The sequence below is a fragment of the Notechis scutatus genome, chromosome 3, assembly GCF_049901735.1.
Source record: "Notechis scutatus isolate UNSWTSFEM ecotype Mainland chromosome 3, rNotScu1.2, whole genome shotgun sequence".
In the NCBI taxonomy this organism is placed as follows: domain Eukaryota; kingdom Metazoa; phylum Chordata; class Lepidosauria; order Squamata; family Elapidae; genus Notechis; species Notechis scutatus.
This window is the reverse complement of record NC_142011.1, coordinates 115,022,139-115,037,280: the sequence shown is the minus strand read 5'-3', so window position 1 is coordinate 115,037,280 and position 15,142 is coordinate 115,022,139. Positions and strand designations below refer to the sequence as shown.

The window sequence follows — 15,142 nt, the reverse complement described above, 5'->3', positions numbered from 1 at the left end:
TCTTCTCTTTACTTCCATAGCAAACTTGGCCTTGATCATCTATTAATTGCAATATTTTCCTTGATTCTTTCTCCTTTCTCAGTTTATATGCTAACCATCTACCTGGTTTATTTGCATCTTCAAAGTAGTTCTGTTTCGTGCCTCTGATTTTCTATGCTAATTCTTATTTTTCCATTAGTCCCATTTTATGTTTAATTATATCCATTTTTAACTTAATGTCCTTTTTCTGTGGCATTTTCTGTAATTCTTTTTCAAGTTCTTTATATTCATCCTCTAATGTCTTAGAGGCTAGTCTTTTCGTGATATTTCTTTTCCTTGTATAGTCTATTATCAAGCCTCTGGCATATGCCTTCACTGTATCCCGTACATTCTGCGTTGATGTGTCTTCTTTTTTATTTTCTTTAAAGAGAAAAGCCAGTTCTTTCTCCATCCTCTGTATGAAGTCATTTTCTTTTAATATAGTATTGTTTAACGCCCATCTAGATCTTCTTCTTTGTCCTTTCCATTTAATTGTCATTGGATTATGATCTGCCCAAATACTTTTTTCAATATTTATTTCTTGCATATTGGCTAACAATTCTGTTGACATCCATATCATATCTATTCTGGACCATGATAAATGTCTGTTTGAATAGAAAATGTATTGTTTAGTCTTAGTATTTCTTTCTCTCCGTGCATCTTTTAGGTTTATTTCATCTGTCATTTTAAAAAAGGATTTAGGGAGAGTCTTTCTGTTTTGCTTTGTTGTTTTCTGTGTTGTATAGTCCAATTTATTGTCTACAATTCCATTGAAATCTCCCATCATAACGATATTAGTATAGTCCAGTTCAATTATTTTCATATGTAGTTTTCTATAAAATTCTTCTTGATTGTCATTCGGGGCATAGATTGCAATCAGGAGTGTTTTCATGTTATTGTCCATTATTTCCACCATTAATACTGTTCCATCATCATCTGTATCAATCAATTTCACTGGGATAATATCTTTAATGTATAGAACCACTCCTCTTTTCTTGCATTGTGTCAAAGAAGTAAATATTTTCCCTAGCTTTGCTGTATCAAAAAAGTTGTTCATGTTGCTTTTTAATATGTACTTCTTGTAGGCAGATTATATCAAATTTTAATTTCTCTAATTTATGAAAAGTTTTCCTTCTTTTAGCAGCTGAATTAAGTCCGTTAATTGTAATCAGCTTTTTCTCTTCCATGTTTATACTTTATAATTAGGTTTAGCAGCTCTTGTTCCTTAACTTCCACTTTTCCGCCTACTGCACCTTCTTCTTTTTCAGTCGCTATTTGGCAATCTTCTTGGAATTCAATTAGTGACATTTCTTTTTCTGTCTCCTCCTCTCTCCCTCCAAAGTATTCAGTATAAAATGATTCAGCTTTCTCAATTGAGTCAATTCTGTGTCTCTATTCTTGCCATGCGAACATTAAACCTTCTGGAATCAGCCATCTATAATTTTTAAAGTAGGATTTTAGTCAGGAAACGGTATTCTCTTCTCATTTCTCTCACTCTTCTAGGCACTTGTTTCAGGACCACAATCTCCTTATCTTTATATTTCAATGTTTTCTCTCTTGCCACCTGTAATATTTGTGTTTTAATGGCTTTCTTTGTAAATCTGATGTGGCTCAAAGTCCTTGAAAAGAAGTCTGAATTCTTTCTCAGCTTTGTCTGGTCAAAAGAGAAAAAAAGAGAAACAATATTTCTAAGCCTCTAGTTGGCAGTGTTACAAAGTTTCCTCTGTTTTCACTTTCCCCCTCCTTTTCCAAACAAATTATTATAAAAAAGTAAAAAGGGTTTCAAAAAAAGGCTGGACTAGTCTAAAATATTGTACAAGCAAAAAGGAGAAGAAACAAAAATGAAAAATAAGATAGAAAAAAAGACCACTCCAGTTCAAAGTAAAAGATCGTATAGAAAGAGTCCAGCAAAAAAAAAGGTAAAAATTAATTTGACTTCCCATTTGAAATCGCCGTTTAATTACTTCTGTCTGAGATTTTACGAATTCTTTCTTTTCCTTAGAGTGTCCTTTTAAATCTTAAAGTAAAGAAAAACTTCTCACCAAACCAGCACACTTTCTATTCTCTTCCGTTTCGGAGCTGTCCCAACTTCAGCAGCTTTGATGGCTGCCTCTTTGCCGCTGGCAAAAAGAGCTTCTCCTGGATCTACCAGGGACTTTGTGATATCCCTGGGATCGACAGGATGAGGTCTTTACATTCACCATCTCTTCGGGAGAGTTTAGATCTGTTTGGACCGTCCAGGAGCAAAGATATTGGCAGCGATCTCAGACCTCCAGGAGCACATGCCGTATCGTTGAGATGCCAGCTCTGCCCCCCCGTACTTTTCAATGTGTCAATAAGCCTTTCTTCCACATCAGCAGCCATTTCATCAATTCTTTTTGATACAGTGTCATTGCTCAAAGGAATCGATTGCGTGACAGTGCTTGCACTCAGCCCCAACATGGTGGCAACAATCACTGCTGTAAAAATCAGCATTTCTCTGACAGTGTCAGGTTTGCCACATTTTGCTATCAACAAAGATACTTCATAGGAACAAATGAGCCCCTTGTCAGCATTGAGTGATGATTTCTCAAATAACTTCTCAACAGTGCTGTGACCCTCAAACTTGGCCTTTAAGGATTGGAAAAACGATACCGGTTTGTCGGCTTTATCTGAATGAATTCTTACCAAATGGTCTTTCAGTCAGGAAGGCTTCATCGCTTCATTTGAAAATGTTTTCTCACAAAGAAGACAAAATGGAAGCTGTATGTTGGAAGGAGATGGAATGAATCCCATTTTAGGTATTCCGTCGAATATTGGTGACACTTCTTCTTCTCAGCCATGTTGAGAGTTCTTCGAAATGAAAGGCACTAACTTCAAATTAAATTTTCAACTGCACTGGAACACTATAAAACACATGTGGACGTCAGTAAACCTAGTTTCAACAGTTACGTTGACATCACAGGGGACAGCCACTCAGCAAGTGATGTTTTGAAAGAAGCACTCACCCCTCCATCACTGCCCGTTCTGGCCAATGGCGTGCCACTGTATGGGTAGAGTGATAGAGGCTGCTGTGCAACGCGCATGAAGATGAGCGATGCATATTCACATATGTACGACGTTCTGTACTGAAGCTAGCTGGAGGAACATTTTAAAACACAGTTCAATCCACTAATAGCAAGCGATCTGATGTTTTTGTATGACAGATATACAGTGGTTCACTGTGCAAAAAAAGTCTCAAAAGTGTCCCCAAAACTTCTCACTCCATAGCCCCCATATCACCCCCTTCCGTTCCTTCGCTCCCGCATCACCCCTTTTTGTTCCATCGCCCCCCTGAAAAACAAAATCACCCCCTGGGGGGTGATATCGCCCACATTAAGAACCACTGATCTACACTGCTCAAAAAAATAAAGAGAACACAAAAATAAGACATCCTAGATCTGAATGAATGAAATATTCTTATTAAATATTTTGTTCATTATGTAGTTGAATGTGCTGACAACAAAATCACACAAAAAATATCAATGGAAATCAAATTTAGCAACCCATGATGGTCTGGATTTGGAGTTACACTCAAAATTAAAGTGGAAAAAAACACTACAGGCTGATCCAACTTTGATGTAATGTCCTTAAAACAAGTCAAAAGGAGGCTCAGTAGTGTGTGTGGCCTCCACATGCCTGTATGACCTCCCTACAATGCCTGGGCATGCTCCTGATGAGGTGGCAGATGGTCTCCTGAGGGATCTCCTCCCATACCTGGACTAAAGCATCCCCCAACTCCTGGACAGTCTGTGGTGCAATGTGGCGTTGGTGGATGGAGCAAGACAGGATATCCCAGATGAGCTCAATTGGATTCAGGTCTGGGGAACGGGCAGGCCAGTCCATAGCATCAATGCCTTTGTCTTGCAGGAACTGCTGACACACTCCAGCCACATGAGCTCTAGCATTGTTGTGCATTAGGAGGAACCCAGGCCCAACTGCACCAGCATATGGTCTCACAAGGGGTCTGAGGATCTCATCTCGGTACCTAATGGCAGTCAGGCTACCTCTGGCGAGCACATGGAGGGCTGTGCGGCCCCCTAAAGAAATGCCACCCCAGAGAGGGTGGAGCTGGCGTCGCGACGATATGGCATGAGATCTTGGAGGTCTGAGATCGCTGCCGATATCTTTGCTCCTGGACGGTCCAAACGGATCTAAACCATCCTGAAGAGATGGTGAATGTAAAGAAGAAATGCCACCCCATACCATTACTGACCCACTGCCAAACCGGTCATGCTGGAGGATGTTGCAGGCAGCAGAACATTGTCCACGGCCTCTCCACACCCTGTCACGTCTGTTACATGTGCTCAGTGTGAACCTGCTTTCATCTGTGAAGAGCACAGGGCACCAGTGGTGAATTTGCCAATCTTGGTGTTCTCTGGCAAATGCCAAATGTCCTGCACGGTGTTGGGCTGTAAGCACAACCCCCACCTGTGAACATCGGGCCCTCATACCACCCTCATGGAATCTGTTTCTGAATGTTTGAGCAGCCACATGCACATTTGTGGCCCACTGGAGGTCATTTTGCAGGGCTCTGGCAGTACTCCTGTCCCTCCTTGCACAAAGGCGGACGTAGCGGTCCTGATGCTGGGTTGTTGCCCTCCTATGGCCTCCTCCATGTCTCCTGATGTACTGGCCTGTCTCCTGGTAGCGCCTCCATGCTCTGGACACTACAGTGACAGACACAGCAAACCTTCTTGCCACAGCTTGCATTGATGTGCCATCCTGAATGAGCTGCACTACCTGAGCCACTTGTGTGGGTTGTAGACTCCATCTCATGCTACCACTAGAGTGAAAGCACCGTTAGCATTCAAAAGTGAGCAAACCATCAGCCAGAAAGCATAGGAACTGAGAAGTGGTCTGTAGTCACCACCTGCAGAACCACTCCTTTATTAGGGATGTCATGCTAACTGCCTATGCTTTCCACCTGTTGTCTATTCCATTTGCACAACAGCATGTGAAATTGATTGTTAATCAGTGTTGCTACCTAAGTGGACAGTTTGATTTCACAGAAGTGTGATTGACTTGGAGTTACATTGTGTTGTTTAAGTGTTCCCTTTATTTTTTTGAGCAGTGTATATGCTTGATTGGGTAGCCTATATAGTACATATCTATAGTAATGTCATTTTTTCCCATCTAATATTCACCCAAATATTTTCAAGAAGGCTTTTGTCCTTGGTACAGGTAATCTTCAACTTACAAATACAATTGAGCCCAAAATTTATGTTGTGAAGTGAGAAATTTGTTAAATTTGTTTATTTGCCCTATTTTATTACTTTTCTTCCATATCACTGCAGTTGTTAAGTTAGTAACACATTTGTTATGTGGATCTGATTTCCCCATTGACTTTATTTGTCAGAAATTTACAAAAGGTGATCACATGACCCCAGGATACTGCAAGCGTCATGAATATGAACCAGTTGTCAAACATCCAAATGTAAATCACGTGACCTTGGGGATACTGCAACAGTCATAAGTTTGAAAAATGGTCATGTCACTTTTTTCAGTGCTGTTGAACTGTCACTAAACAAACTGTTGTAAATTGAGGACTACTTGTATTATATATTTTTGTAGAGGTGCACTAATTCTTTACATGTAAGAATTACTTATCTTGAACCATGATGGCACAGTGATTAGATTACAGCATTGCAGGCAAACCTGCCCACAGACAGTAGTTTGATTGTGACTATCTCAAGGATAATTCAGCCTTCCATCCTTCTGATGTCAGTAAAATGAAGACTTGTTGGGGGCAATATGCTGACATTGTAAACCACTCAGTGAGTGTCATAAAGCATATGGAATGGTATATAAGTCTAAATGCTTTTGCTATTCCTGTAATGTAACTCCTCTTTTCTTTTGAATAACTTAACTGCTTCTAGCAGTTTGTTCCAATCATGGGTTCTATCCCACCAAGTTTCAATAATAGTAACAATATCATACCTGCCCTCATGTACCAGGACTTCAAGTTCTCCCTGTTTGGTCCGTGCATTAATGCACAGGCATGTGAACCCTTACAGCTGACCCTGTATTTGCTACTTGTGGCTCCTGTTTTGTATGTCTGAATGCCTCTTTATTGCTACTACTCTCTTCCTCATTGTATGATTTGTTTTCTAAGAATTATCGTAAAAAATTATTCCCCCTTCAATTTACTTTAAAGTCCTTCAGATGTGCAAAGCTAAATGTTTATCGAACACATTTTTCCCTGTTCTTAGGAGGTGCTGCCCATTGCTTGCCAGAAGTTCTTTCTGTACGTAATGTAAACCATGGTGGAGAAATCCAAAATTCTATCAATGGCACCATCCCTTGAGCCAGCTATTTACTTTTGTTTCCTCTTTGGGTGTTGTTGACCTTCCTGCCTACCTTCTCATAGTCCCTTGATCAATTTTTCAGGCACTTTGTTGTATTATTCATCCCAACATGAAAGAGGAGAAAGGGATAATGATTTGTGGACTTAATTATTTGGGTAGGCCTCTCTGTCACATCTTTGATCTTTGCACCTGGGAAACAGCATACCTCTCTCAATAGGTTGTCTGGTCTGCAAATGGCATATTCTCTGAGAAGTGAGTCACCAGTCACCATCACATGCTTTTTTTTTCTTCTGAGATCTTGCATCTTCGTTGTGATCATCTGAGCTACTTTTCTTCCTGTCACTGGAACACTTAATGTAGACACTTCTTCTGATGTTTCCATGAACTTGGTGGCACATAATCAAAATTAGAATGAGAAGTCTGCAGAAAAAGCATAGAATTTTGTATAATTTAGTCCCTTGCCCCATCTGATCTTGCTGCTCTGGTAGTTAAGGTGTCATTTTCTTGAGAGATGTTTTTTGATAGACAGCATGTTCAAAATTTTATGTGTGGACATAGCTGCCATGTGAATATGCTCACAAAATGGCTGTCAGGGCTGCCTTTGTCTATTTCCCAGGAAAGAAAAATCCTCAGCTCCATAGATTTAGAGAAACATATTTTTACTAGGAATGAACTGAAAGCAAGAAATTCCAGGCAAACTCTGAGGCAAAGCATGTGAAAACAGCAATTTGAAACAAACTGTACAGCCCAATCCCTTGTAGTTTAGGCAACCAGAGGGCTTCTGTATACCAATGCTGTAAGAACAGCACAGAATGGCTTTTGTGGTGACCTTTTCTTATCTGCCTGGAGTTTGTGGGTCTCAGTTACTTTTATCAATGCCTGCTTGATATTCCCCCAAACTCCTTGCAGGCTATCCATCCACTCAATCAGGCTGCCTAGTGAGGGGGCCTCCAGAGGGAGCTTGGGAATAGGGACAAAGTCCACCCCATGTGTCACCTTAAAGGGCATCTGCCTCATACTACTGTGTATGCTGTTATTATATGCCACTTCTGCAAACGGCAGAAGCTCTGCCTAATCATTCTGCTGATAGGTGATGTAACACTGGAGATACTGCTCAACCATCACATTGGCTCTCTCCGCAGCCCCATTTGTACTCTGATGGAAGGCAGAGCTAAGGCCTTGCAAGGACACAATCGCTCAAACAAACCCCCCCCCCCAAAATTTGTCTGTAAATTGGACTCCCCGATCCAATATTATCTTTCTTGGTACACCATGTAGCTGGTAGACACAGATCAGGAACAATTTGGTCACCTTGCAAGCTGAGGGTAAGCCTGGACATGTGATGAAGTGGGCTTGCTTGGAAAAAAGATCTATCATTGTCCAGATCACCGTGCTCCTGTGACGCTCTGGAAGATCCACAATAAAACCCATGGCTATCTCCTCCCATGGCCTAATGGGATTGGCAACTGGCTGCAGCAGGCCCGGAGGTTTCCCTGGCTTGATTTCCATAGCAGCACAGGTTGGGCAACTTTTGACATAGACCTCAATGTCCTTCTTCATCCATGGCCACCAGAACTGCCTATTGGCCAGGTGTAACATCTTCAGGAAACCGAAGTGACCCACTTTTTTGACATCATGATAGCATTGCAGCACCTGTGTTCTTAATACACTAAGAACACAGGATTCAAATCCCAGCTGTTACCTATCTTACAAGTAGGGGTCCTTGGGCAATGATTCCTTAATGTTTCACCTGCCTACCTCAAATATGAGACATGAACTAGGAGTATCATTCCAGCTCAGTTGTTGCCTAGATTAACATGATCCATGTCAGATGTTGGGGAACCAGGGCAATAAATAGACTACTGGAAGAAACCATACAGGGACAAGACAAGAATCTGAAATTGATGGAATGCTACTACAATAGTAAATCTAAGTAGAAACATATGAGGAACTATGGATGAATGGAAGACCTTCATCCATACTAAATGTAAAATAGTTAGTTACCCAACACTTCAACATAGTGAAAAGGAAGTTCCTCTCACAATTTGAGATAGACCAACTACACATTATATGCAAGATTCAAGAAGATCTGGAAGAACAATTGGATGTACAGCCAACACATGAAGCTGGATCATCATTGCCAACCCCTCCATTACAGGGCACAGCAGCTGATATGAGGCATAAGATCATGGATAAACTACTAAAGTCAACTCTCAAGATGTTACCAAGGCTCAGTGGAGAACTACCATCATAGTATGCTAGAAGATGTTAATAAAGCCCTCACAATAATCCTTTCTACCACTATAACTGAAACCAATGGACTTGCATACACAGCCTTTATAATCCTGGACATGCTTGACTACATGATCAAGAACAATAGTACAACCCACCTCCCTCCCCCCACCTCTGGAAATGAAGTTACAGTCTAAGATCAAGGCAACTTGGGTAGAGATTAGACAATTGATGGAATTACAGAAGGGTATGAAGATTAAGGATAAGACTTGGCTATTGAAAAAAATTATAAAGGTCTGACTCTATCTGAAGACCAAGCGATTGTTAAACAAATGCTGGCAACATATATATTACATGGGCTAGATCCTCCAAAGTCCTGACAGGAGATTCCACAGAAAGTTGATCCTGCGGGAAGATCCTGTGGGAATTGAGCGGGACCGATGGATACTGGCCAATTAACCAGATATTGTGATAATAGACGAGCAAAATATAGTGATGGTAAGATATGTAACAGTGACAAATGGCAGCAACTTCAGGAAGAAGGAGTAAGAGAATTTGGAGAAGTACCCGGGCCTGAAGAAGGAACTAGAGAGAATATGGAAAGTAATGACCAAAGTGATCTCTAATAGTAGGAGCACTCAGGACTGAACAGAACAGAATTACAGAGTTGGAAGAGACCTTGGAGGTCTTCTAGTCTATCTCCTGTTCAAACAGAAGACCCTGTACCATTTCAGACAAATGGCTGTCTTGATTCTTTTTAAAAGCCTCCAGTGATGGAGCACCCACAACTTCTGAAGGCAAGCCATTCCACTAGTTTATTGTTCTCACTGTCAGGGAATTTCTTCTTAGTTTTAGATTGCTTCTCTCCTTAGTTAGTTTCCAACCATTGCTTCTTGTCTTGCCTTCTGGTGCTTTGAAAACTAGATTGCCCCATTCTTCTTTGTGGCAGTGCTTCAAATATCAGAATACTGATATCATGTTGTCCCCAGTCCTTCTTTTCACTAGGCTAGACATACCAAATTCTTCAAATGTTTTACCCTTTATCCCCCCCATTGCTCTTCTCTGCACTCTTCCCAGAATCTCAACACTTTTTTTATATTGTGGTGACCAAAACTGGATGTAGTATTCCACATTTGGTCTTACCAAAACATTATAAAGTAGTACTAACACTTCACATGATCTTGATTCTATCCCTATGTTAATGCAGCCTAGCATTGCACTGTCTTTTTGGGAGGCTGGGACACTTTTTGGGACACTTCTGGCTCACATTTAATTGATTGTCCATTACCTGTACATTTGTAAAGTGTAAAGCCTTACGTTTCTCACCAATAAATTTCACTTGGTTAGATAGGGCTCAGTATTCAAGTCTGTCAAGATCTATCTGCATCTTGAGCTTATCTTTTCAGGTGTTGACTATTCCTATCAGCTTGGCATCATATGCAAATTTGATGAGTTCCCCTTCTACTCCCTCATCTAAATCATTTATGAAGATATTGAAGTTTACTGCACCTAAGACACAACCTTGGATTATCCCACTGCTTACTTCCCTCCCTCCAAGGAGGGAGTACAGTTCAGTACAGTTTGTCAGCCAATTACAAATCCATTTGTGGTGATACATGTTTCTAGTTTACCAAGAAGTAGGTTGTGGTCTACTGTGCAAATGCCTTACTGAAATCCAAGTATACTATGTCCACAGCATTTCATGGTCCACTAATTTAGTCACTTTGTCAAAGAATGAAATAAGATTTGTTTGGCATTATCTCTTTTTAACAAACCTATTTTGGCTTCTGGTTATAACTTTGCTTGCTTCTAGGTGTTCACAAATCTCTTCCTTGATTATCTTTTCCAGGATATTCTCAGGTATTGATGTTAGGCTGATTGGTCTATAGTTTCCTGGATCTGTTTTTCCCCTTTTTTTGAAGATGTGAACCAAATCAGCTTTTTTCAAGGCCTTTGATAATTCCCTGACAGAATGGGATCTTTAGGCTCCCATCCTTGGCTATGCCTCCTTGACCTCCAGGCTCCTGCCTCAGCCCATTTACAGCCAGCTGTTGGCCTGCCACACTCCCCATGCCAAAAAATGCACACCCACCCACACCAGAAGCCCCACAGCACTGTCATTCTCCTGCCATGCCCCATATGCCAGAATTTGCACACTCCCCCATGTCAGAAGCCATACACCATAGCGCCCCCCCATAGCCCCACAGCCCCTGTGATGCCCTATCGATGATGGCATGCTAACCCCACGGCACCATGGCTTCTGCCTGCCACCCAATTGGGTGGTGGCTATTTGTTCCATGCGGGCAAAGGCCCAGCACAAACAATGTATAGGCAAATGGACCAGGCCAAAGGGCAGAGAGCCAGAGGGGCATTGGCCAGGGAGAATGGCCAGGGGAGGGCTAGTTGAGAAGGAAATGGGACTGAGGCAGGAACCTAGAGGCAAAGGAGGTACAGCCACGGATGGGAGCTTGAAGGTTCTAGACCCATCCTCGGTGCTCCAGGATTGTTTGAAAGATATGTTCAATGGTTCTGAGATCATGTCTCCCAACTCCTTCTGCACTCTGGGATGTAATCCATTTCATTCTGGTGATTTGAACTGGTCAAGATCAGACATGTATTCTCTTACCATTTTCTTGCCTATCTTAATTTGAATTTCTAGTTGGTCTTTTACATTTCTGTCTTTGATAGGTTGGGCTTCTGTTTGTGTGAAGACAGATGCAAAGAAGGAATTAAGCAGCTCTACTTTTTCTCTGCTGCCCTTCACTTCCTTGCCATCTTCTCCCATTAGTGAACTGATTGCTTCTTTGATTTTTTTCTTACTTGTATATGTTGAAACAACCATTTTAATTGTTTTTTACATTTGTTGCAAGTCTTAGTTCATTCTGAACTTTAGTTTTCCTGACTTCAACTCTGTAGATTCAGGCTATATACTGGTATTCTGCCTTTGTTATATGTCCTCTTTCCAATTTTTATACTTATCCTTTTTGTCTTTCAGATTATCAGATAGTTCTTTGAGCAACCATGCTTGTTTCTTCTTGTATTTCTTAGTTTTCTTTTTCAACAGTGTTGGAAAGTACTGGACTGTACTTTTATAATCATATTTTTCAGAGTTTTCCAAGCTTCCCAAGTTGTTTTCCCCTTTAAGATTTTCATCCTTTCTAACCTCTCTCTAAGTTTGTCAAAATCAGCTCTTTTAAAGTCTAAGACACTGGTTTGATTATGTTCTATTGCTCATGTCTGCATTATGTTGGATTCTAATATAACATGGTCACTCTCCTCAAAAGTTTCTGCTATTTTAACCCCCTCTAACATTTCTTCTCTATTAGTAAGAATTAGGTCAGTATAGTTAGCTCTCTAGTTTCCTCTTCTACCTTTTGGATGACAAAGTTGTCTGTTAGGTTGGTCAGGAACCTGTTTGATCTCTCACCTGATGCAGAATTTATTTCCTAGTTAATGTCAAGGTAGTTAAAGTCACCCATTACTATTGTGGTATGTTTCCTACATATATTAACTAACTGATTAGCAAAAAGTTCATCTATGTCTCCTGCTTGATTGGATGGCCTGTAGTATACTTCTATGGCAGGGGTGTCAAACTTGCGGCCCAGGGGTTAGATGCATCACACACTGGTCACCCCTACCCTCAGTTTAGTGAAGGGGAAAAAAGTTGTGATACATCATGTGATGATGAGTTTGACACCCCTGCTCTATGGCAATGTTACTCTTTTTTCCTTTTATATTGACCCATATGCATTTAAGAAGGTTTTCATCCTTGGTTTTATGCAATTCTATAGAGATTTTGTGATCTCTTACATATAATTCATCCCCACCTCCTCTTTTGTTAAATCTGTTTCTTTTAAACAGTTTATATCCTTTCATCAGTACATTTCAGTCATGAATTTCATCCCATCAGGTTTCAGTAATGGCAACTATAATCATATTTGTCTTCATGTATTACTTCAAGTTCACCCTGTTCGTTCCCTAATTTTTCAGCATTAATCTATAGGCATCTGAGTCCTTTATGGCTTACTCTAGGTATGCTTCCTATATCTCCGAGTTTGTACCTGAATTTTTCTTCCTTCCAATCTCCTTGGTTGATTGGTTGTGTTGGGGTTTATGCTTGGGATTAGATTCTAAAGATGCTAAAAGATCGGTCACCCTCTCACAGCACAGAGATATGAATGTTATATTATATCTTGCCCACACAGGCTTTACGTGACTTCCAACAATTTATCTGTTTTTACATAATGTATAAACCTGCGTAGTGCTTTCAGTTACTTTAAGAGGTACAATGTGACCTGTTAACTGAAAGCACTATGCAGATTTATTCATTGTGTAAAAACAGATACAACTTTAGAGAATACTTTGTATTCAGGGTTAGGCAGCAACATACTGTTGCGGAAGGCCACATTAAAGACATACTGATTATTGGGGTTAAATGATTTCTGGGAATATTGAATCACAGGGAGCAAATAGTGTTGACTGTGACAAGATAGTGGAATACTTGGGAAAGGAGAGGACATTCTAGAGTAAGAGGGTAATGTTATGGTAAAAAATAAGGCCCTACTCCAAGAAACAAAAAGTAACATCTGATTTCTGATTGCTGTAATCACATTTATTCATGCTTGCTTTTTAGGACATTCTGTCTTCAAGGGGCATCACAGCTTGACTTTTCTTCATGGTGCACAGCTATTCAGAGTTCAGCAGGAAGTCGAGGGAATGCCTTGCAAGACCAGCAGCTCAACAAAAATGGCATTCCCATTATTGTGAGCAGTTGTATTTCATTTATCACTCAATATGGTAGGTTACTCAGAGGTCCCTTCAATCAACCAAAAACAATTTATACCTTATTGTGATCAAAGTAAACCAAATCATCCTTCCTTCCTGAAAAAAGTGGCTTTAAGTCTATTACCCTGCCTAGGCTTCTAAAGCATTGGAAGTGGAAGCGACCTTGGAGATCATTTAGTCCAATCTTTTGTGTGGGACAGGAATCCACTATTTCAGTATCCCTGACAAATGCCATTTAGCAACTATTTAAATGCCACTGAGGAAGTCAGCCACCTCTGAATACTTGGTTTTATTGTTAATTGTTTTTGTTGTTAATTTGGTTTTGTTGTTATTGGTTTTTTTTCTGATGCTCCATTGAAATCTGTTTATCTGCTTTTTCTGTCTTTTGAAAACAAATATGAACAATGGCTTTCATGTACTTTAATATTGCTATCATGTGTGACCACAGTAATCTTCAGGCAAATTATCCTCAGCACCTTTAGATGTTCTTTTTCAGTTTTTCTTTCCAGCCATATCTCACCTTGCTTCCTCCGCTCTGGACATGCTCCACTTTGTGTCCTCAAACCTGGACACAAACTTCTAGATGTAGTCTGACTAATACAGAAAAAAAGAAAAACAACTATTCATGTGGACACCACTCATGTGGATGGTCTATGGTCTAAATGTTGTAAGCATTTGTGGCATATTTTGTATGAGGTTAGTGCAGAATGAGATTCTTACGGATCATGGTTGAAATTAAATATTTATATAATGTTTTAGCAGTTGCTAATGCATAACAGAAAGACATTTCAGATTGTTCCATAGTTGTTTCAGCTATTGTTTGCTTTTCTCAGATACCATCTGTTACTGGTTATTTATTGAAACTTATAAGAAGCTCTTCCATGTTTGTTTCTTTGTTTTCCTCTTTTATGCCACTTTTGGCTACTCTTTATGTGGAGAAGTCTTTATATACTACTCCAAAGTGCCCATTTCAATTTCCACTTCCTTCAGGAGCAATTCTTATATAAACTTCTTGGTTTGATCTAGGATACAATACTGTTATATCCTTCCTGGGTACATAAGGTTTAACATTAAATAGAATTACAGACATTTTTATTAATAACAGAAAATTATTATGACAATAGAAATGATCTAACATCTCTCCCATCCATCCCATCTTAGTCATACTTGACTTTCTAAGCAGAACATTAGTGTTAAAAATAGATTATATTTTGATATTAAAGATTTTCTCAGAGTTTTGCATCAACTATAGATTCTCACAGTGTGTTTGAGTAAGTCACCACTTGTCAGAGATGTAGCAAACTTGTCAGTACCACAAATGTCAGCCTTGGAAGCCTTGGCTGAACTGAGGAAATACATTGATTCCAATCTAGCCAGGGGCTTCATCCAACCTGCAAAATCCAAGGTAGCCACCCTCATACTATTTAAAGAAAAGAAAGAGGCGGGGGGGAATGAGGCTTTAAATGGATTTTTGTGGTATTAATGCTGTGTGCAGGGAGAACACCTATCCCCTCCCCCTGGGTTGGTCCCAGGCCGATACTCAGGTTGCCTTGCTCGACTCGGATCTCTGGGTTTGGGTCTGGCTAAGTGAGTTGCCAGGACTCTGGTTCTTTGGGCTGGGTGCCCTGTTGCCGTTCTGCTTCATGGCTTCTGCTGCCCGCACCGTGCTCTCGGAAGGGGAATAGATAGTCTCGACATGGATCCCCATGCCATTCCCTGCGGCCCCGTCTTCGACTGCTATCCTTTCCTCCCTCTTCCCTGAGTCTTCACACCACCCAGGT

At 40.4% G+C, this 15,142-nt stretch overlaps 1 protein-coding gene across 1 annotated transcript in view; it reads left to right on the top strand.

The window, feature by feature from the left end:
* ARAP3 (ArfGAP with RhoGAP domain, ankyrin repeat and PH domain 3) overlaps positions 1-15,142 on the top strand; it is a 178,058-nt gene that overhangs the window by 74,987 nt on the left and 87,929 nt on the right. The window contains exon 20 of the mRNA XM_026683190.2: positions 13,210-13,373. Within this exon, the coding sequence (XP_026538975.2) occupies positions 13,210-13,373 (164 nt within the window). The remainder of the gene's footprint in view (positions 1-13,209; positions 13,374-15,142) is intronic.